We start from the raw sequence: 22,205 nt of genomic DNA, 5'->3' as shown, positions 1-22,205 counted from the left end.
GTTGAAGCAAGGCCTCCAGACTGTCAGGTGAGCTGAGGGTGCTGCCACCTGCCATGTCCTATAGGGGGTGCCAGCCACGCAGACCCAGTGTCTGCCTGTCCCTGCCCTGAGCTGGGCATTTGGCTCCCACCAAGGCCACTTGCTTTGGGCAGTGTCCCAGGGACATCATGTGGCTAAATCTCTGCACGAGGTTGGGGGCTGTGGCAGCCCCACCAGCCCTGTGTTCCCAATGCGGCCCTCACATCGTGTGCCAGGTATTGGGTCCAGGTGGCCACAGGCTCCATCTCCAGAACCTACAGATGCTGCATCCAGGGTGCCCACTTCCTAGAAGTTCACAGCCACCTTCACAGAGACTTGTGTGGTTCCTACCTTAAAGCAGAGCTGCCTCGTGGCCCCAGGCAGACAGGGGGAGTCTTGCTGCTGCCACAAAGCCAGCTATGTTCACAGGCACCAAGAACAGTGCTAGGTGTCCAGGGCTGCCACAGGACATCATGCATCACAGTCACCATTTCTGTTCACACAGACCAAGAGTCCTCATTAACACTCAAGCAAGAAAAATTAACAAGGGAGTTCCCGTCGTGGCTCAATGGTTAGCGAATCTGACTAGGAACCATGAGGTTGTGGGTTCGATCCCTGGCCTTGCTCAGTGGGTTAAGGGTCCGGCGTTGCTGTGAGCTGTGGTGTAGGTTGCAGATGTGGCTCGGATCCTGCGTTGCTGTGGCTATGGCGTAGGCCGGAGGCAACAGCTTTGATTCAACCCCTAGCCTGGGAACCCCCATATGCCGCAGGAAGCAGCCCAAGAAATGGCAAAAAGACAAAAAAAAAAAAAAAAAAAGAAAAATTAACAAAATGTGCCAGAAAGGCACTATCACAGCATGTGGGCCCCATGGGCTTAGAGATTGCTGTGGCAGGAGAGGCGCTGTCCCCTGCAGTTCACAGGCTGAGACCCTAACCCCCAACATGATGGCAGCTGGAAGCGGGGCCTTTGGGATGTGATAGGTCTGAGGGTGGCGCCCCCAAGAATGGAGTTAGTGCCCACATCAGAGATCCTACAACTCCCTCAAGCACTGGAACCAGAGGTCCTGACCCCGAGCCACCTCCAGAACCACCGGCAGGGCCTGGGCTTGATAAGCTGCCCAATTGAGGGAACGGACAGAGATGGGCTAAGATATGTGCAGTTATTGTTGTCAAGTAGCAGAACATTGAAAAGTTGAGTCCCTGGCTTCTGCTGTCACTGGATGGTTAATAACCAGGCAGGACTTGGGGCGGTGGCACAGCTGCACGTCGTGGTCAGAAGTAGGAGCCGGAGCACTCACAGGTGGTTCGTTGCTCTTCACTGGGCACTGGGTGCCTTGGGGTGGGCCCTCAGCATGGCAATCTCGGGCAGTCCTTCATGGGGCGCCAAGGGCTCTGCCAGCAAGCCAGATGGGCGCCCAGTGTGCTCTACCCAGCCCTGGTGGGGGGCACAGACCCCTACTCTTTTTGGAGGGAGTGAGAGTGCAGCCCTTACAGTACAAGGTCCCAGAACTGGGGACGGAGCCGGTCAGGTGGGAGCACCCAGCTTGATTGTATCCATTGGTTTTGATTTAAATAAGTTAGAATACGACTAAATAAGGAGAAGGTGTGTGAATGTGGCTGCAGAGGCCCTACTTCCACCTGTAGACAGTGTGTGAATGAGGTCTCAGCCTCCCTCCCCGCCCCAGACAGTGTATGGCCATGGTCTCATACCCCGAACTGCTGCTCACCTCTTCCCCTGCCCTGTCGTCACCCTGAGGCTCTGCCACCCTGTCTACCCTGGCCTCTACAGCTCTGCCTTTTCTGAGTGCAGGGACAGGTCTCACTGTGTCCTGCTCCCCAGGCCATCCAGGCCACCATCCTCCTTTGTCTCTACCAGGTCACTGTGTCACCTACCCTGGTGCCGCACAGGCTCACCTGGCCATATCCTGGTTTTGTGGACATGTGGGAGTGCGTCCAGGTATCTCCATCCCTGGTGGGTGGGTGTGCTCCCTCAAGGCTCCGCCCATGCCTGGTCACAGGCCACCCTGTGTTGTGGGGCCCAAGGAAGGGTTCCTTTCCCCAAGCTACCCCATGCGTGGGTGAACTGGCTCCTGACAGGGCAGATCACAGCACCCCAAGGCAGTCTTGCCTCTGACAAGCCCCCACCCCATTCAGGTGGGCATCCCCATTCCTCCCTGCAGATCATGTGACCCTTGAGAGCAGACACTGTGTCTCAACAACTATGCCTAGGGTGTCGCTCCTGCCCCACACCAGGACTGGCCCATGGTGGGGCGGGGGCTCAGGTCCCTAACTGAAGCTGTGGAGCCCCACAAACAGGGGGCAAGAGAAGCACTGGGTGGGCCATGAGGGGCCAGGGGGTGAGGCCAGCAAAAGCCCTGGCTCCCAGGGTCAGGGTCTAGGGTCAGGAGTTGGGACAGGCTCTAACTATGAAGCCTCAGTGACTGTCCCAGTGGTCTTGGTGCCAACAGGGGTCACTCACTCCACACCTGCCTGGCAGGCACCACCAGAGCCCACTGGACCAGCCAGGGACAGGTGTTGGGAGGGCCACCTCCCAGCATCCTGACCCCATAACCAGCTCAGGCAGGTCTGGGTCCCTGGGCACCTGGGGGAGGTGGGAGCATAGCCAGGAGGGCTCCTGGGGAGGGGCGCTCCCCCACCCAACCTGGGCTGGGCCAGCCGAGGGGCTCAGAACAGGGGGCTGTGCTGTTAGCTGACCCAGACCCTGCGTCTGGGTTGGGGGAGTACTGTGCACTGGCAGGGTGCTGGCCTCCACCCTCCCAGGATGCCCACCACTCCTGGGGGTAAAAATACCCTGTAGTTTAGAGAGACGAGGACTTACTTGATCAATTCAAGATGAACAGCATGGTTTATACGACTATGGGTAATCCAGGGGAGGTTTACTTGTTAAATATACATGAGTACATTAAAAGCCATTGCCATTTTAGCCATTTTTAAGTGCACAACTCAGCGGCATCAGGCACACTCAGTATCATGCAGCCATCAACCACCATCACCTCCGTGTTTTGTCTTCCCAACCGGACGGTCTGTCCCCGTTCAACACTGACACCCACCCCCAGCCCTGGCCCCTCCATCCTGCTTCCTGTCACCATGAATCCGACAGCTCTAGGGACCTCATGTAAGTAGGATGGTGTTTGTGTGTCCTCAAGTCCATTCCCACCGTGGCACCAGAATCTCTTTTCTTACGACACAGTAATATTTCACTGTATGAACAGACCACATCCTTTTATCCACGTATCAGTTGATCGGTTTTATCCGCAGATCAGCTGTTAACATTTGGGCTGTTTCCACCTCTCTGCTTCTGTGAATGTAGGTGGAACTGAGAGATCGCCATGGTTTTCCATGGCATCTGCACTATTTTACATTCCCACCAACAGTGCACAAGGTTCCAGCTTCTCCACACCCCACCAGCTCTTATTATTTTGGGTTTTTTTCTTTTTTTGGGGGGGGTGGTTAATAGCCATCCTAACGGGTATGAAGTCTCTCTTAATCCAGGCTTTCATTCATTGCGTTACTTTCTGGGGATGTAATTCTTACTGGGACAGGACACATGCGTGGGAAACAGCTGACCACTGAGGGACCTGGCATCAGAGCACAGTGCCGGCCAGCTTCCTGAGGACAAGGCCAGCTACCAGTGACCAGGCCCCTTCCTGGCAGCACGGTGCCAGGTGCCTGGATGCCTGGGGGCTCCTGCCTGCAGCCCACCCGTTAGAGGGGCAGGCTTGGCCCTGGGCCCTCAGACTCAGTAGGACAGGTGGTGGCAGAGCAGTGAGTGGCGTCCAGCTCTCCTGAAGGGGGTGCCAACTGCAGTCCTGGGCCCTATCTCTAAATGAACCCTCCCAGCTGGCCACCCAAGGGGAGGGAGGGCTTGATCATGGGAGCCAAGGAGGTGAAATGTGCTCCCAGGAGGGGAAGCGGGGCACCATCCACAGAGCCCCTGACCCATGCTCTCCTGCAGTGCTGTCCAATCTCACTGCCCAGGGTATACAGCAGCAGGCACGTGGACAGGTAGTCTCTCCCTGGCCACCCCTGTGGGGATGGTGACTTGGCCCCACTGCCCAGGGGCTTCTCGTTGGCACAGGCCTGCGAGGGGTGGGGGGTGTGAATGTCTGCCTCTGCATTCAGCTGGCAGTCTGGGGCCTCAGTGTCACCTGCAGCCCAACCCCTCCTTGGCTGAGGTACCCTGGGGTGGGATGCACAGCCTGGCCACCCTGCATGCAGGCTCCTAGGAGGAGGGCCCTGCCGGCCAGAGAGCTTCCAGACTATCTGGCTGTATCTTAATGAAGCCTCCTGTTTTTGCAGTCCCTTTACAACTTACTATTGTCAGAAGGGGGATTCTTGCTGCAGCCCCAACGCCCCACTCACAGGGCTCCGAGTCCCCAGCACCATGTTGAAGGGAAAGAGGTGCCAGCCTTCCCCAACCCACACTGTTTGAGGATGAACAGTGACGTGGGCTGGCAAAGGCACGCTGCTGTGCAGGCTCCTCTTGGGAACTGGTGGGCCAGGCGGCCCTAGGGTACAGGGGTCCCAGCATACTAAGGCACACGGGCATGGGCCTGTGTCCCTGTCCTAGTGTAGCAGGCTGTCCCTGGGATGGAGATCCTGCGGGCCTCAGACATGCCCCCTTGCTGAGAGAAGGTCCACACACATCAGCGGCCTGGGAAGACCCAGTCTCCAGGCTTCTCCCTCCACAAGGTCTCTGTTGGCCTGGCCACCATCACCACCTTCACTGGATGATGAGGTCTCAAAAGGCCCTGGAGAAGAATCTAGAACACAAATCTTGGGGTAAAGGTGTGGTTTGGAGATGGAGAAAAAGGAGAGGAATTGAGGCCAGGACAATGAGCCTGGGAGGCGGCTGGGGCAAGCGGTGGGGGGTGGGGGGGTGCTCAGGAGGATGTGGGTCTCCTTGGGGTGGAGGGCAGGGAGGCTAGCTGTCGTTCACCCCCAGAGCCACCAGGGCCTTTCCCAGCAGGTGCACACACCTGTGGCTGAGAAAATGAGCCTTTCCTCAGGTCTCGGCCCCGTGGACCTCAGACACACACTCTTGCTGGTGCCCTTGGACTTCAGAGGTCCAGCATCTCAGGGTCACTGGCACAGGGAACACCCTCTGCAGCTGAGGAGGATGCGGTGGTAGGGCTGGGAGGGGGTAGGTGCAAGCGAGAGCTGGGAGAGAAAGGGTGCTGCTCCCTTTTATCATTAGGAAGATAACTTAATCACTGCTATTAAAGCCTAAGCTTCCCAGACGGGGCTGCTTTCAACAAAATACCTTTGGTTCTGCTGTTTTCCACACAGAGAGCTGGCAACAGTTGAATGGAGTCACCGAGATTCCAGGGTTCCCTCTCGTGGATCCATCTGGTTAGAAGTAGTGCAGAAAGCAGGAAAGGGAACTGAATCAAAGGCACAACTTGTGTTTTTCTAAACACAGAGAAGGTGTGAATAGACCAGCAAACAGTCCCGGCCTCCCCTCCCAGGGCCGGGCCAGGCAGTGGTCCCACAGGCTCCCAGCTGCATCCATGTCAGGACACAGAAGCCACTCCAAGGGACGAGGAGGGGTAAGGAAGGAGGTCCATGGAGAGAGGTTGGTGCAGAGCTGCCAGATGTAGATGCTGGGTCTGCCTCCAGGACCCACAGAACAGCAGGGCCTCACAGAGGCGTGGAGCATCTCTGTTCACATGGCAGGGAAGCCGAGGCATCAGGCCTAGCTCCTGTCGGGCCCCTTCTGACCCCACTGGATTCATCTCTATGGTCCTAGAAGAAGCCACTGGGCCCCCCTTCCCTCTGGCTGCAGCCCTGCATTTCCTGCTCTGACCCTTGGCACCCGGAGAGCAGTTCCTCAGGCTCCCCATCACCCTCACCATGTGGATGCACTCTGGGCTTCCCTGGCCAAGGGGCAGGGTAGGAAAGGGGCTACAGCCCCAGGCCCTGGGGCCCTCCCTCCACCTCAGACGCCCTTGTCCCATAGTTGTGCCTCCTTGCTCGGCCTCTACCGAGGCTCTTAAGCAGCTGCATAAGCAGCCCCTCTGACCCCTGTGCCCACAGCCACAGATCCCTGGCACCTCCTTTCAGGTGCATTTGAGCTCAACATCCCTGAAGGCCTTGGGGTCACCAGCCTCACTTGAGCGTGGTGCAGCGGGCCCTCCAGAGCATCTCACACCAGTCAGTGGGACTGGTTCTGCAGGGTCTGAAGGCCCCTACTTGGGGGTTCCCCAAGCCTTCCCGGGAGCTAGCCTGGGAGCTGGGCTGCTGGGTGTCATTCCACCCCACCCCCGGTCCCTGGAGTTCCTGAAACCCCTAAAGTGGGGCCTTAAGGGGTGATGGGGAGTGAACAGGCCCCACCCTCCCCCATTGTACCTCTTCCACATGGTGGGTGAGCTAAAGAATCTGGAGTCCCTGGTCCAGGCTCTGGTCCCCCTCAGGCCTGGTGGCCGGATACCAGGAGACGGGCCAGGAGAATGGAACAGGGCCTCGGAGCCCCAGGGGAAGATGCTGAGGGAAATCCAAGGGCCAAGGGTGAGCCCAAGATGGGGGGACAAAGGAGACCCCAGCCCCACACAGTACGGCTCAGAGAAGGGGCAGGACAGGAAGGGGGAGAGGAGGGGGAGTGAGGGTGGTGGTGACAAGATTGTTCAGGGCAGCTGCCACGGGAATGCCGGCCCACACAGCAGCGGCCAAACGTGCTCACCAAGCATTTGTTTCAGGAATGAGTGACTGAGAAAAAGTGCCTCTCCAAAACATGGAACCCACAGCAGAAGCTGGGTGACCCAAGCCAGACCTTCCCAGGGTGACAGCAGTCTGAGGAGGTGACGGGCAGCACAACAATCTTCTCTGGAGACGACTCTGATCAGCAACACAGAGGCCTGGCCAGCACAGTGTGGCCAGCCAGGCAGCCGGCTCAGGACCCACGCATGACAGGTTCTCAGCCAGGCAAAGTCATCATGGGGGGAGGGGAGAAAACCACATCTGTGCTCTGGCGGCCGGCAAGTATCTGCAGGGTCCAGCCCAAAGGCCGCCGGGTGCTTGAGTGTGGCTGCCAGGAGCCCGACCTTTAGCTTTATTGCTTCCAGTTCGTTAGCGCCGCCCCGAGATGGACAGCAGCCTACTCTCCATCAAGTGGTGATGACCTCAGGAGAGGCCGAGCGGGGTATGCACCCTGATCTCCACATACTGGGCACCATACTGCGTCAAGGGGTTTGTCTCCTCACTTTAGCTTTGAACAAAACCAGAATGGAGGCACCTCCAGCCACAGGTCTGTCTTTCTCCACGCCCCGCCCCCTAGCTCCACAGTCTGGATGGTAAAGATGTGCAGGGGAGAGGGGAGGCCCAGCACCCCAGGGAGACTGGCTCAGCATGGCAAACCACTGCCTGTCACTCCCACAGGCCTCCCAGGACGAGGGATGCTGGGTGCCTTTGTGGCTCCAAGAGTGGAGCCCATGGGCACAGCTGGCTCACCTAGAGACCTGCAGTGGTGGGTGGACGGGTGTCCATGAAGCTTGCCCTTAGGAGTGCATCCCTGAAGCTGTGTCCAGATCCTGCAGGCCACTCAGGCAGATACTACAAGAGTCTGCCCACCCTGGTGCCAGGTGCCCTTTGAGGCTCTGGGGGGCCCAGAGCTCATCACTCGCTCAGCAGCCTTGGTCGCCCCCTTCCTTCTAGACTTGCCTCATGGGATTAGTTCCTGCCATTCAGTTGCTAAGCTCTTGGTCACTTCGCACCTCCAGGGTGAACACAGCGGGAAGAAAGAGTCCACCCAGGGCAGCCATCAGGAAATGCCTGGCTGTGCCTTTGGAGAGGTGGCACCACCAGGCTGCCACTGCTATGTGGCAGTGATCACCACAAACGCACTGGGACAGGCACGGAAGGGGGACAGAACTTCAGCCACTAGCATTTCCCTTCTATCTTGTGTCCAAGTCGGCAGCCTTGACGTTGACCATCGACCGGCTGTCAGCACTTCCTGCCTGGACTCAGGAAGGGAGGGATCAAAGAGTTCCTTTGGCCCCATCCCTGGTGTTGAGTTAGTGGGGAGAGGTCCCTCACCACCTGGCCTGGGAAAAACGCTTCACAGGCAGGTCTCAAGATGACTCATGACCACTGTCATTGTGGCCCCATCCAGGTCACACCATAGGGACACTCACTGCAGATAAAGTCAATAAACAGGGGAAAACACAGGCCTGAGCCAGGACCAGCCAGGGAAACGCTACAGGAGCAGGACTGCCTGTTTTTGCCTTTCCTGATCAGAGTCAGGGCTTCTCCCTTCCCAGCCCCCACAGTGTTCTGCAGAACCAAGACTGTTATCCCAGCTTCCATGGAAAAACACGCAGGACAAGCACAGGTTCTGAAAACAGGCCAGGGTGTGGGCCCATGTCCTAGAAGAGGAACAACCTCCAGGTGAGGAATTTAAGTGATAAGGCAGCATGCACACCTGGGATGCAGGCACCCTGGCAGCGCAACGTGGGACCGCAAGGTGGAAGCAGGAGCAAGAGGAGCTAGAGGATAGCGGGAGGGGTGTTGAGGGAGGGGGTGGCGCTCCCGGAAGGGGCTGGGAGGAGGGGCTCGGATTGTGAACTCTCCACTGGCCCAAGACCCGGGCCTGCCGCAACAGGGCTGGGGTGTCCTTGAGTCCCCCAGTCCACCCGGATTCGCTCTCGCCAGACACCCCATGCGATGTAACTGGACGCAAAGAAACGCACACTCAGGCAGCTTCCAAAAGAGGCGAAACCGTTTATCAAGTCGGCGCCGGCGCGGTATCTACAGTTATCTACAAATATCTACAAGTATCTACACCGCCTCCAGACGGTTCTCGGATCGTCTACACTGCAACTGCCAGCCGGGCCGGGGACGACGCGATCTCGCGGAGAACAATAAATATCACTTCCTTCCGGCGCGGACCGCGCACTTTGGCACTGGCGTTGCGGACTCGGGGCCCTTGGGGCTGGGGAGGAACCCGCGGTGGCCCAGGGCCAGGGAACCAGGCCCTTGGACAGCTCTGGGGCTGCAGAGTGGAGACCCCAAGGCTTGGAGGCCGGGGAAGAGGGACCATGGTGACCGCGGGCTGGGCGAACCGGACCCCTGGGCGAGCGCCCGCATTATCTGGGGCAGTAGTCGTAGGAGCCCGGCGGCGCGCCCCCGGCTGAAGAGTACATGCTGGCGGCCGCCGCGGCCGCTGCGGCGGCGGCGGCGGCGGGGCTCACAGCGGGGTGATGGTGCGGATGCGGGTGCGCGTGCGGATGTGCGTGGAAGCCGTGGCCGCGCAGGGCTGGCAGCGGGTAGGGCGCCGGCCGGCTCTTGGCCCCGAGGTAGTGGTCGTAGGCGGACGCCGGGTACTTGTACGGGTGGTGGTGCAGCGGCTCCGACGCGCCGGGCGCCTCCAGGCGCAGCTCCGGGTGCGGGGGGCTGGGCCGGCCTCCGGGCGCGCCAGGCAGCGGGACCAGGGCCCCGGCGCCGCCGGCCCCGGGCAGCGCGGGGCTCAGCACCCGCGCCAGCAGCTGCGGCGGGTGCGCCGGGTCCCCGAGCACAGCCGGGCCGCCCGCGTCGCGCTCGAATTCTCGCCGAGCCTCGGCTGCGTCTACGGAGAAGGCCGAGGCGTGAGTACAGCCGGCGGCGCCACAGAGGGTCCCGCGAGAGCGCGCCCGCCCCCGGCTCTGCGCCCCTGCCCCAGCCCCAGCCCGGGCCCCGAGCCCGCGCCCTCCGCGGGGCCGGCGGGCGGGGCGGGCGGGCGCAGCCGTCGGGCCGGGCGGGCGAGTGCGCGCTTGCCCGCCGCGACCGTTGTGCAATCAGCGCGAAGGCCGCGAGCGCCCCTGCGGCGCAGGCGAGGCCGGGCGAGGCCGCCTGCCCAGATCCCACGACCCCGGCTCTACCTTTCTCCGCGCCGTTGGGCTGCGTGGGGGAGGCCACGGGGTTCCGCGAGCGCGCAAAGGCGCTCATGAGCGGCAGCGCGCCGGGCCGATGGTTCCGGGGCCTGCGGGTGGGAGGCGGTCAGGGGATGCCCGGCCAGGCACCCGCGCGCTCGCCGGCTCGCCGTCTCCTCTGAGGACACTCACCAGTCCTCTGGATCGCAATCTCGGAAGCCTTTGGCGAAAGGATTACTGGCGATCTTGAGCTGCGTGATCTGCGGGGAAGCGGGCACTGAGCAAGCGGCTCCAGCCCTGTGCGGGGGGCCACCGGACTTCGGAGGGAGGAGAGGAGCGTTAGGAGACCCTCTCCCAGCAAGGAAGGGCTGCAGACCAGAAATGCTGGCCCACAAGTGCTCCCTCTCCTCGGTGGCCGAAGCCTCTCTACTGTGGCAGGGGTGCTGGGGAGCCCCCTTTCTCGCTAAGAAACTGTCTTTTCCGTCCCAAGCGATTAGGGCAGAAACCCTGCGCCCCCGACTGAGAAAGGAATGTAGTCACTTCCACCCCCAACCTGGCGTGGTGGGCAGTGGAGGGACGCCCTAGGAATCTGGGTAAACCGCGCATCAGGCCCCTGATGGGGAGTTTCCGGAATGGTTTGGAAAACAAACTTTCAGGCCGCAGTGACAGTTGCCGCTTGAGAGGTCAGCCTGATAGGAGGCTGGGCCCTCCTGCAGGGGATGGGAGGGGGATGCCTCAGGCCCTTGGGGGTGGGGCTCCATCGGGTTGGGTTTAGAGGAACCCTCCATCCCTAGGTGCCCCGCGACTGAAAACTGCACCCTTTCCCAGAAATGTTGACTGTGCCCAGGGCCTCACCCGGTGGTTCTGGTAGGCAGTGACCGCGGTGAAGCGGGTCTCCTCAAACACAAAGGTTTTGAAGTTCTCCTCGGCGTATTTTTCACTGTCTTTGCGTGGATCCACGTAGACCACGTGGAAGCGTGGCTGGTATCTGTGCATGGAGTTGAGAATAATCTGGAAGAAAGGTTTCAAGATCGGAGCTGGAAACCGGCCGAGATCCAGACAGGCAGCGAACTTGCAGACAACTCAGCAAAACCCTAAACGCCCAAAATGAGGCGAGGCCATGGGGCGAAAGCATGGGGGCGACTGACCCTCAGTGCCAGCATCACCACCACCTGGATTCCAAAGGCAGCCGCCCCCGCCCTATCCTCAGTACTGGGGGAGGGAAGCAGTGTGACTGCCTCTCCTTAGCCTGGGTCCAGGATCCCTGAGCCCCTGAATGAAAGGTGATTCTCCTCAGCCAGTCCCCCCTCCTCGCCAGCTCTGCCTCTGGCTCCGGTCGGCAGGCACTCCGGAGGGTCTGAGGGAGACAGGGTGGCAGCGTGGGGTGTCGCTCACATGGCCATTGTCGTCTAGCAGGTTGTTGGTCAGCTTGAGTTTGTCGAAGGACACGATTTGCTTCATCCACTGTGCCCCCTTGGCAGGCGAGTCCGGGTGGTAGTGTACGCGGCCCGGAGTGGCAGGGTCTGCCTTCCCCGCCACCAGCCAGGAGGAGCTGTGGAAGGCATACCTGGGGCACCCGGAGCAGGGTCACAACGTGTTGGGGTGAGCCAAGAAGGCCTTGCCGAGGGAACCCCAAAAATACCTCTTGTGAGGTTCCCATAGGTGAACTGGGAGCTAGATTGGGCTGGGAGATTTTGGGGGGATTATGAGACAACAGAAAACTCCCGGCACACACAAGCCGGCAGGAAGCGACAAGAGGGAGGAGACTGGGCTCTGGAGCCACATTTCATTTCGTGGCATGCGGGTCACGCTCTGGGCCTCCCCACCGGTCTCCTGTGTCGCCAGCGCAGCAGGGCCCAGATTCGGCCACGCCAGTGGCCTAGGGCGCAGGGCGGAGCAAGTTCTCTTTATTAATTGCTGTTAATTGTCCAGGCGGCTGAGGCCCGCCCTGCATAATCTCTCCTGGCCACCCCACCTTTCCTGCCTCTCGGGGGCCCAGTGTTCCAGGGGTGGGGGAAGGGACGGGGTGCCCACTCTCACCTCGTGGCAGAGGGAGACATGGAAAAGGCAGGCGCTGTGTGCAAGAGCGGCTGGCCTGGGGCCTGGGGGCTGTCCCCGGCCTGCAGCTGATGGGGCCCAGCCTGCACGACCTCCTGACGGGAACACCCCAGAACTGCTGGGGGTGGGTGTGTGGGTCTGGGGTCTGATAGGAGTGGGGCAGAGCCGCTGGTCACCTCACCGACCTCCTGAGGCAGGGACCCACACGTCCTCCCAGGCCAGGGAGCCCTCCCAGGTCCTGCTGGGCGCTCACCGGTACCGCTTGTCATCCACCGGCACGAAGTCCATGAGGAGCATGTAGTCGGCCATGGGGTCCATGCCGAAAAGCTTCACTTGGAACGTGGGGAACATGCGCCTGGGGGCGGCGGGACCTCGGTCACCTCAGCTTGGGGAGGGCAGGGCCGTCCACCTCGACCAGCCCAGGAGTCGGACGGGCGGCCTCCCTGCCGGCTCCTGTGTCAGTGGCCTGGCCCCTCAACCCCTCAAACTCATCTCCCCTCACTCCGCTGTTCACTAATCCGACCGGCCCAGGGCAAGTGGAACAGCAGGGTAGTGCCCCCCCTCCCCATTCCCGATCCCGCTCCCTTTTTTGAAACGCAAAAGTAGGTAGTTCAGTGCTGGAGCCGAGCCTCCACACCCTAACCTCAGCCTGTGCCTTCTTTCCACCACCTTTGCTTGTGTAGACCCAGCCTAGCAACAGCCGAGTCGCAGCCCGAAACACCAGTGAGCGGTCCCAGGCCCTCAGCAGAGACTCCCCCGCGCAATCTAAGCAACTGCCCTAGGCTCCCGGCTCCAACAAAGTGAAAGCAAAGCGGTCTGTGTGATTCCGAGGCGTCTCGGTCGCCCTCTCAGCTGGGTCTGCGGCAGCTCCCCATTCCCTTCGCGGAGGCCCAACCTTGGAGCCGCGACTCTGAGGCCTTGCCTCCAGCCCAGTGCCAGGTCTCCCCACTGCGTCGGGGACACGGACGGGCAAGCTCCAAGATGTAGCTACTCGGAAGACCTGGCTTGTGCCCTTGTGGTCCCCTAACTCTCCCCTCCCTTGGACCCCAACTCGGTGACTGGTACGGGCTCTGGAAAGGACATTCTGTGGCTCCTGCATGGGCTGCTGGACATGGGCCTGCCCTGTCCTGAGGGTGCCGCTGGGCCCTGGAGGACAGCATGAGGCTTGGCCCCCACTTGTCCGTCCTCACAGGCAACTCCTTGCGGGCAATAGGCAGAGCCAGCACTCCCAGCCAGGCCTGCCACCCGTGTCCCTGCCTCTACAGGCCAGAGAGTGCTGCAGAATGCTGGCTTCTGGTGCAAGCTGGGCAGCGCCGAGGCCCTGGCTGGAATGGCCTGGGCTGGGGGCTGGGGCACAGGCCTGGGATGGCCGTGTGCCTGGGGGCAGCAAGAAAGCATGGAGAAGACCCCCGATCTGGAGCAGGGCATCGTGCCGGGCTCCTCAGGGAGGGCGTCGCATCAGGGAAAGAGAAACCAGGAAAAGGTTCTGCAAACAGGCCCTGAGCTCCCCGTGGCATGTGGACTCAGAGCTGCTGTCTCCTGTGTACATTAGACACAGACCGGCACCCGCCTTTGTCTGCTGGTCAAGTCGGTTGCATCACAAAACTTGTTCCCCTTCTCTCTGGGCCCTTAAAACAAACACAGGCCAACTGAAGGCGGCGGCCTCAGCAGCAGAGCCAGGCCCCACAATCCCGGGAGATGCAGGCCTGAGAAGACTGGGTAACAACCTCTGACAAATGCAACCCGTTTTTTGAGGGTCTTAACTCTCTCCTACAATGTTCCAAACCCTTGACAGGCTGCGCCTCTACCTATCCCGCCTGGGCTGAACGAGGCAACCAAAGACCAGAGCTTCCTCTGAAAAGTTGGAGTCCCCTGGGAGCGGCTGGTTGGCGAGTCCCCTGGAGGTGGGCAGAGCTGGCCCCTACTTCCCGCTGGGGGTCCACCCGGCGGCCAGGCTCCTCCACCAGCCTCCCAGCCCCGCGCCCTCCCCTCGGCCCGCGCACCGGGCGGCTGTCGCAGGAGCCGGGACTGCGCAGCGAAAGAGCCGGCCGCGCCCCCACCCGCTTGCCGGCCCCGCTCGCGTGGATCGGACCGAGGCGCGCGGCTGGGGAGGGGCGCCCTGACCTGCCGGCCTTGGTGACGATCATCTCGGTGCCCAGCTGATTGAACTCGTCCCACAGCGCCTTCATCTCCAGCTGCACGCTCACGCTGGCCACCTTCGCGTTCTTCTTCACCGGCGCCTTGGCGGCGGCCGCGCAGCTAGCCCCAGGGCCCTCGGGCTCAGCGGCGGCACTGGTGGCGGCCCCAGCGGCCGGCGCGAACGGGTAGGCGTGCGGCGGCGGGCCCGGGGCACCGGGGGCAGCGGCGGCGCACGGCTCGTAGCGCGGCGGCGGGGGCTCGCGCGGGCCGTATGGGTCCGCGCCCGGCGACGCAGCGCCCGGGAAGCCCCCCGCCGCCCCCAGGCTGCTCAGGCTGCTGGCCGTGAAGGCTGCAACGTCGCAGAAGTGCGAGAGCTGCGTGAGCCACGGGCTGGACACGGCGGAGATCATGACCCGCGGGCCGCGCCGCCCCGCCGAGGTGAGCGCTGCCCCGCGCCCCGGGCCGAGTGGCGGGCGTGCGCTGCGCCCCGGGCCGCGCCGCCCCACACCGCCGCCCGCGGAGCCGCCCCGCCCCGCCCCGCCCCGCGCCCCCGCCCCTGCCGAGACAATGGCCTCCCCGGGCCCCCTCCCCGCCCCCGCCCCCGCCCGGCCCCCGGACCGCCCGGACCGGCTCCCCCGAGCGCCCGCCGCCGCCCCTCGCTCTGCCGCCCTCCCGCGTTGCATTTCTGTCTCCAGGCTCTTACCCATTTATTTCCTTACCTTTGTCTTCCTCGTTCAACCCTCCCCTCCGCATCCTCTTTCCTCTTCCCACTATCTCTTTATTTCTGTTTTATTTTGTGCCTCTTCCTCTTTCTCCTGTTAGCCCCTCATGGCTTTGTCTCTTTTCGGTCTGCCTTTCCCCTCCTTTCTACGCCCCTCTCTGTAACTCGTGGTTTTTAACTTTTTTTTTTTTTTTTTTTTTTTTATGAAAGCTGGAGTGTTTCTCTAACTTTGTTTTTCGGACTTGACTTTCTTAAATTTTCCTCCACTTTCTTCTTCGTTCTTCTCCTCATTATTTCCTTTTCATCTTTCTCCTTTTGAATTCTCTGTTTTCTCCCCTTTTCTCAATCTCTTTTTCCTCCCTCGGCCCCCACTGTTTCCTCTCGCTCCTTTTCCATGTTTCCTGACTCCCTCTTCTCTCCTTTCCTCCCATCTCTGCGAACTCTTGGCCACCTCCACTGTCTCTCTGTGGTCCGCCTCTCCTGTCCTCCCAGCCTCCACTCACCCTCTTCTGGGCCTGTGTCTAGCTGAGTGCGGATCTCTGCACTGGGTCCCCAGGCTGGAGGGGGCACAGCTTTGGGCAGGATCCCCACCCTTCCCATCTGCCAACTCGAGTCCAAGTTGGAAGCCTGGAATTCGCCCTGCCAGAGCTCCCTCCACCTACTCTTTGCTCGGACCCTGCCCACCCTCTTTGCTTGGGTCCCACCGCAGCAGGGGCTGGGGAGCTTCTGGCAGGCAGACAGGTCCGCGTAGACGCAGCAGAGAGGCTCACCTTCCATGTCCCTGGTGACGGTGCTGAAGTGCATCCCGGCCGGGAATCCCAGCAGCTGGCGAAGCTTCACCAGGTCGGAGGACTCGGGTCCCAGGCGAGCCGTGCGCTCTGTGGCCTCTGCTGCAACCAGAGAGGCGATGCTGAACGCACTGGCCCGGGGAGACAGCGGGATCCGCGCGTCCATAGGCGCCCGGCGGCCGGGCCGGCGCCGCCTCTGACTGCATGCACCCAGCCCCACCGAGGCCGGCCCAGCCCACGGGCCCCGGGGGCGGGAGCCTGCGGTGCCACTCACAGCCGCCAGCCCCGGGCCCAGGGGATTATGGCGTCACGGCCCCCCACTCTGGGCCAGTGGCAGCCGAGGGGCCCCGATGGGTGGAAAGCCCTGGGAGTGTGGGCCCTCCTGTTTTTCAAGCTCCGGTTCCCCCGCATCTGTTCCCAGGGGCCTCCATGACCAGCACCCCTTGAACATCCCACTGCTCCGCTGAGTCCGAGTTCCCTCTGTACAGCGAAACTTGTACAGCCCCGGAGGGGAGGCAGTGACGCTGAGAGCACCCAGCCCCGACCCGCAGCAGTGGGGCACCGACAAAGCACCATGGGCAGCCTGGGCCCGGCCCTGTCCCTGCCCTCAGCTCCTCCCGCCTCCTCCTCCCTGGCTGCCCCTGCACCTGGGTGAGGAGGGGGCAGTCCGGGCTCTGGTACTGGCCACAGGCAGACAGCCCCAGGGCCACAGCGTCGTCCTTTCCTCGGCGCCCAGGGATAGGACCTAGCCCAGCAGACGTCCCTAGCCCCCTTCTCTCCTCAGCTCACTTTCGTGGCCCGGGACCCTGAGCAGAGGGGCGCCGCCCAGGCCGCGCAGACCGGAGCCCGAGCGTCACGCGCACCGCGCGCACCGCCCGCCTCTGGCCAGGACGCTTATACATCCGGAGGGTGGGCAGTGCCCGCTCCTCCGACCTCCCCAGCACAGGCCGGGAGCAGGGAGGGCCGGGGGCGGGGCCTGGACTGGCCGAGGGAGAGGGAGCCCAGGACACGTCGGAGGAACTCAGGCCGCTGGTCGGTCCTGGTCGGTCTGTGCTGTCCCTCACTTGCTACCCACCATGCAGCCAGCCTGTCGGCCTGGTAAGGCCCTGCTGCCCAATTAGGCCCGGCAAAGCAAGGCCTCCAGTGTCCGGACCCAGGCTAAATCTTGACTTGGCCTACGCCTCCTGCCGCTACTGCCCCTGGGGCCTCCAGTGCCCAGTGCAGGGCATCCATAGCCTTCCCATCCAGAGTCTCCCCAGCAGGGTGCCAAGCCTCCCGATCCCAGGATTCTCTTTGGCCCTGTGCTGAGGCTCTGGCAGTCAGGCCTCCATTTCCAAGGCCTCCATTGTAGGCCTTGGCCTGGGCTTGCCTGGGTGGGGGTGGGAGGCAGCAGCCTCGATCAGGGTTTTTACAGTCCCAGGGCCTCAGACCCCAGGTTAGAGGGAACTGAGGACCTGGCAGTGGGCTCCAGCGGAAAGTGCCTGGCTCCCGGGTCTGAGGTCCAGGAAAGAGTACAAGGCTAGAGTCCAGTAGGGTGAGCATTTGGGTCGTTCTATGTGACTGGGGTGGGCTCATGTGACCTCAGGTACAGAGAGCCCTGCCCCACCCCCCAGGCTGTGGCTACAACTTTGTGGACCTGAGTAAGGCACTGTGGCAGTGACAGTGATCTGTGGGGCCCAGGGGCAGGTCCAGGGATGGGTGTGCTGCTGGAACCAGCCAGGCTTGAGGTCCCCGTCCCCTCTCCATGAGCAGGGGCCAGCCCCCTGCCTCCAAGACCCTAGGTGACTGCTTCTGGTGGAGGGGAAGAGCCCAGCTGGCTGGTGAGGGGAGGTCCTGGTGGCCACAGGACGTGAGCCCGGTGCTGACAGTCTGCACCCAGAGAGGTGCGCAGGGTGGTCACCCGGAGTCTGCATCCACCCTGCAGGCGGTGTGTTCTGTGTTGGGTGCGTGTGGTTGTGTGATATCTGGGTTGTGTGCTGTCCCGGCAGGCGGGTGTGTGGGTTGTGTCCTGGGAACCTCCGTTGTACACCTGAGCAGCGGCCTGAAGGCGGAGCCCAGATGTGGAGTCCGAGGGAGACGTCAGTACAGAGAAGGGAGAAGTGAAAGTGAAAAACCCTGGGGCTGCTGGACACTCCAGGTAAGCCTCCTGAGGTCCCTGGCCCTGTGAGTCAGGTGGTGGAGGGGAGGGGGTCCTCCCAGCCCCTCATTAACCCCTTCACACCTAGGCTGGGACCAGGAGACCAGGCTAGGTGAGAAAAAGTGTGGGAGCAGAAAGGACTGTGGCATGGACAAACTCTGATCTGATCGAGAGCATGCTGGAAGAGGTCAGGATCCTCCGCTAGGCTGCTCAGCTGGAGGGGCGCCCCTGCTCCACCCACAGCTGATACTCACCCAAGTGGTTGCAGAACCTGACTGAACCCACTGTCAAAGCCCAGGGAGTGCCAGAGGGGCCCAAAGGGCCAGAAGTGGAGGCCTGAGCCCCCAGTCCTCCACAGCATTGCTGCCTTCCACGCCTCCTTCTGTCCTTTTTGGGGGCCGCCCCACAGCTTTCTTCGACACCACTGTAACCCCACCCTTGGTGCCTACCGCCCAGAGGGAGCCCGCGCCCAGTGGCCCTGCGCCCCGCACATCCGCCACTAGCACCCCACGCAATCGCCACCATCATCTGCGGGAAGTCTTCCTTTCTCACCTGGATCGGTCGCGGTTCCTTTCCGCTTCACTCCCCCTGCCGGCCATGCCTCTGAGAGCGTGAGGTAGGAGGCCTGGCTGGGCGGCTGTCTGCACGGGCCAGGAGTGCTGGGTGCCGCCAGGAGTCTCGTGCTGCTGGGGGCGGGGGTCTGCCTCCTTAAGGCTCTGCTTGAGCTCAGGGCCTGGGCTGCGCAGGCCATCCCTCTACCCCAGATGCAGACTGAAGACAAGACCCACGTTTCACCGCACCAGAGGGCAGCAAGGTGCGAACTATGGCGGGACCACTTTACAGTCCCTAAAACCCTCACTCTGCTTTGACCAGCAGCCTCAAGTTTCAGGATGGGGACCAGCAGTCTAGCTGAGGGCAAGAGGCAGCAGAGGCGGGATGGAGCTGAGGCAGCCGCCCCTCTGGGGCACGGATAGGGTTGTAGTCTGTGCTTCTCCCTCTGGGCCCTGTGCAGGGTCCCACGTGGGCTCTGGGCTGCACCCTGGCACTGCCCCTGGTGCCTTGAGATCGAAGGCTCACTCATCCCCTGTCCCAGCATCTTGGGAGTTTTGCCTGAAGCAAGCCCTGTTTTGGCTGTTTTCTCCCGCATGCAGGAGGCGGCCCCTGGAGTCTTCTTGGCTGGCCGCAGCCACCCAGCTCCGCCTCCCCAGAGTGCACGTGGCTCCCTAGGGGAGTCGTCAAGACCCGAGCCCTCACAGCTTTTGGTGGGACCCCACTCCTCACTATCCCGCCACTGTAAAGGTGCATCCACGGCGCCACGCCCAGAGCTCAGAATTCCAGCCAGGCCTCCTGATTTCCATTCCTGGAAAGACCTGCGCGCCCTTGCGCATCTCTGGTGGGTGCAAAGCCCACCAATGGTTGTACTCGAGTGCTCCTAGAGACAAGGTGGTCACCACCTGCTCTCCCATCGTGGGTCTCCCGCCAGCTGGAGCACATGCACACATAGATGGAGCAGAGCAGGGAGTGTGCAGGGTGTGAGCTCACTGCGCACTGAGGAACCCATCCCCCAGGAAGCGGAGCATGGAGCGGGGCAGAACAGGGCTGCCTCACCCTGCGTTTAGAAAGAGAGGGGCTGGGCTTTCCTTGACTCGGTTAATTCGTTTCAGGATTGATTAGCTGGGAACTGCCTCCAGCGCTTGCCTAGATGGGCCTCAGCGGTCTCACAGGAAGGCCCCGCACTGGGAGCCGCCAGCGCCCTGCCTTCCTGCGGCCGCTTAGCCTCTGGGGTCCAAGCCTTGGCAGGAGGTGCAAGGGAGCGACCTTCTCTGGAGCCGGGAGAGGCAGGCGCACAGGGAGGCTCCATCCTCTCTCTTCAGCTCCATCCTTCTTCTCTGCTCCCCGCCCACCACAGGGGAGAGGGGGCTCACGCAGGGCCTTGGCCCCTGGGCGTGCCTCATCTTCCTCCATCCAACAAAGGCAACACGATGGCGAATGCAGGGCGTGCATTCGTGGAGCGGCGACCCCTGTCCTGGAGGTGGGCGGGGGGAGGCCATTGTGTTGCGGCTCGCTCCCCTGGTCCCCTGTGGTCACCACCAAGCTGAAGAGGACCCACTGGCTCTGCGCGGCGGGGGCGGGGCAGGGCACAGTCTGCACCGGTGGATCTTGTGTGCCCAGGTCATGGCTCTGCTGTGGGGGTTGGGGGTTTGCAGACCCTCCAGTGGGCGAGGCTGGGCTGAGACTGGGGGCCTTTGTGCGGGAGTTTCCCTGCCCCTGATCCACTGGACTGGTCTCTTGTGACACCACCTGCCTGCGGGTTGGAAGAAACAGAACCCTCTTCCCAGCCTCGGGCCTCCTCGCACCTGGGAGAAGTGGCTCTGTGGGCCCCTAACTGCTCCCTGGCCCTTCCTTCCAGGTGCCCCCAACTGAAGCACAGGTCCCTGCAGTTTCCCAGGACTCCTCCTGGGTGATGGGCCCTTACCCTGAACTCTGGTGGGGGGGGGCCATGCCCTGCACTGAGTTCCAGTGCACAGCACAGTGGGGTTTACATGAGGGGACCAGGCAGACCCTGGGGAGTTCTTGGCAAAGGTTGGGGACCTGGGGACCAAAACCAGCCTGGTGTGTGTGCTTTGGTGGCTTGGAAATGACACTGGTTCAGGATGAGCTGAGCCACCACCAAGGGGACTCTTTCTGGTCCTCAGCGCCACCTGCCTCCTGATCCAAAGGTCTGGACCCTGTGGGACCGATGATTGTAGAACGAGGAGTGGACACTGGAGGGGTGACAGGAATGGGAAAAGAGAGACACAATGCACTGTGACAGCAACTCCTCAGAGCTGGGAGGGGTGGGCCAGGTTCTGCACAGCCGTGCACAGCTGGGTGCAGCCTCCTGTCTGCCCCGGAGCCTAGCTGCACCCCCTCACTGAGGGTGCTGTCTTCTGGGCCCAGTGCCCAGGAGGACAGATGGGGGGAGATGGCGAGAGGGGTGGCCAGACCGGATGGGGCTGTCAGCTGGCCTGGGCGATGGCACCCTGCCCCCCCCACCCCCCACAGGGCACCAGGGCCCCCTGCAGGCTGGAAGTTCCCACAACTCCAGAACAAACAAACAGCCGGCCCCTTGCACAGCCAGCCCCCAACCCTGCTCCAATTTCTGGGCCTGTTGACTTAGCTGCCCACTTGGTGGGAGGACCCAGCCACATGGGGAGTTGGCTGTCCATCTGTCTGTCCATCTACTGGCCACACTAGCCCCCACACCCCATGTCCTGTCAGGCAGAGGTGGGGCTCAGAGCAGGTGAGCTGAATTCAGGCTGCCTGCAGCTTCCCCTCTGTGGCCAGGGCTGGGGAACCGCACTTTCCAGGGAAAACGCCCCAGGGTGTGTTGGCTGAAGGCGAGGCCAGAAGAAGGATACCCGTGGACCCTCTCCTCATATTATTCTGGCAGCAGGGGATCCTGGCTGGGTACACATCCATTTGCGAGCGACATGGCACCCACATGCACGAGCACACTTGCACACGAGCGTGCATACTCTCGCAGCACACAGTACAGGCATGCATGGACACCAGCCTGGACCCAGTGCACACATGGGCACATGCAGAACATGACACAGACGCGCATGTGTGTGCAGGTGCATCCCTCACCATGGCCCCTGGAACAGGTCCTCAGGGTGAGCAACACTCACCTTAGTGACCCAGTTGTTTAAGTTTGTTCTTATGGATCATTTCCTGAAAGCGACATGCTCAGATGATGGGGGGGGGGCAGGGAGGCGCTGGCTGGGATGATGCCACGGACTCCTGTAATAGCCTCACTCAATAGGACCCTTCTGGGTACAATCACCTGGGGTCCCTTTCCATCTCCACCCCTTGTCCAGAGTCAGGCCGAGGGACGAGAAAAGCAGGGAAGCTCTGAAAAGTAAGAAATGGGGCAAGGCTGGAGGCAATGAAAAATGACCACCAGGAGTTCCCATCATGTCTCAGTGGTTAACGAATCTGACTAGGAACCATGAGGTTGTGGGTTCAATCCCTGCCCTTGCTCAGTGGGTTAAGGATCCGGCGTTGCCGTGAGCTGTGGTGTAGGTCGCAGACACGGCTCGGATCCCACATGGCTATGGCTGTGGTGTAGGCTGGCGGCTACAGCTCCTGTTAGACCCCTAGCCTGGGAACCTCCATATGCCATGCATGCAGCCCTAAAAAAGGCAAAAAGACAAAAAAAAAAAAAAAAAAAAAGGAATGATCACCAAGCTAGGGATAGTGTACATGACCAGGTAAGCTTTCCACTGCCCCTGACAATACTGTGTCTCCTTTCTAAACTAAACTACTCACAGTTAGAATAATGGAATATATCAGGCTTGGACTTTGAATTAAATACTTGATTCAATTAGCTATTAAATTCTGCTTGACCACATTTTCACTGTGACAGCCAAGGGGTGTTTTTGGAGAGGCTGAGCTGGGAGTCCAGTCCCAGTCACAGGAAGGTGGTCTCTGTGCCTGAG

General features: G+C 61.6%; 1 protein-coding gene and 1 pseudogene across 7 annotated transcripts; one reads left to right on the top strand and one right to left on the bottom strand.

Moving 5' to 3' along the window:
- Positions 1-8,734: 8,734 nt before the first annotated feature.
- On the bottom strand, positions 8,735-16,457 carry TBX1 (T-box transcription factor 1). 7 transcript variants are annotated; one of them, XM_084996776.1, is made up of 9 exons: positions 16,235-16,457; positions 15,570-15,689; positions 14,064-14,427; positions 12,193-12,294; positions 11,277-11,448; positions 10,737-10,892; positions 10,074-10,198; positions 9,891-9,991; positions 8,735-9,598 (listed from the first exon to the last, which is right to left on the bottom strand). In XM_084996776.1, the coding sequence occupies exons 2-9, from the start codon at positions 15,601-15,603 to the stop codon at positions 9,120-9,122; spliced, it is 1,533 nt and encodes a 510-aa protein (XP_084852902.1). In that variant the 5' UTR covers positions 15,604-15,689; positions 16,235-16,457; the 3' UTR covers positions 8,735-9,119. The 7 variants fall into 7 exon arrangements, with proteins under 7 accessions (XP_084852902.1, XP_084852903.1, XP_084852901.1 ...); XM_084996777.1 differs by having other exon boundaries at positions 15,570-15,686; XM_084996775.1 differs by having other exon boundaries at positions 15,570-16,457.
- Positions 15,792-20,329, top strand: LOC146396685 (uncharacterized; annotated as a pseudogene).
- Positions 20,330-22,205: the final 1,876 nt, after the last annotated feature.

The sequence above is a fragment of the Sus scrofa genome, chromosome 14, assembly GCF_054392235.1.
Source record: "Sus scrofa isolate SSC_HxYL_T2T_F1_AM1 chromosome 14, Sscrofa_HxYL_maternal_Yorkshire_Landrace_v2.0, whole genome shotgun sequence".
Lineage (NCBI taxonomy): Eukaryota > Metazoa > Chordata > Mammalia > Artiodactyla > Suidae > Sus > Sus scrofa.
This window is presented reverse-complemented; position numbering and strand designations above follow the sequence as displayed.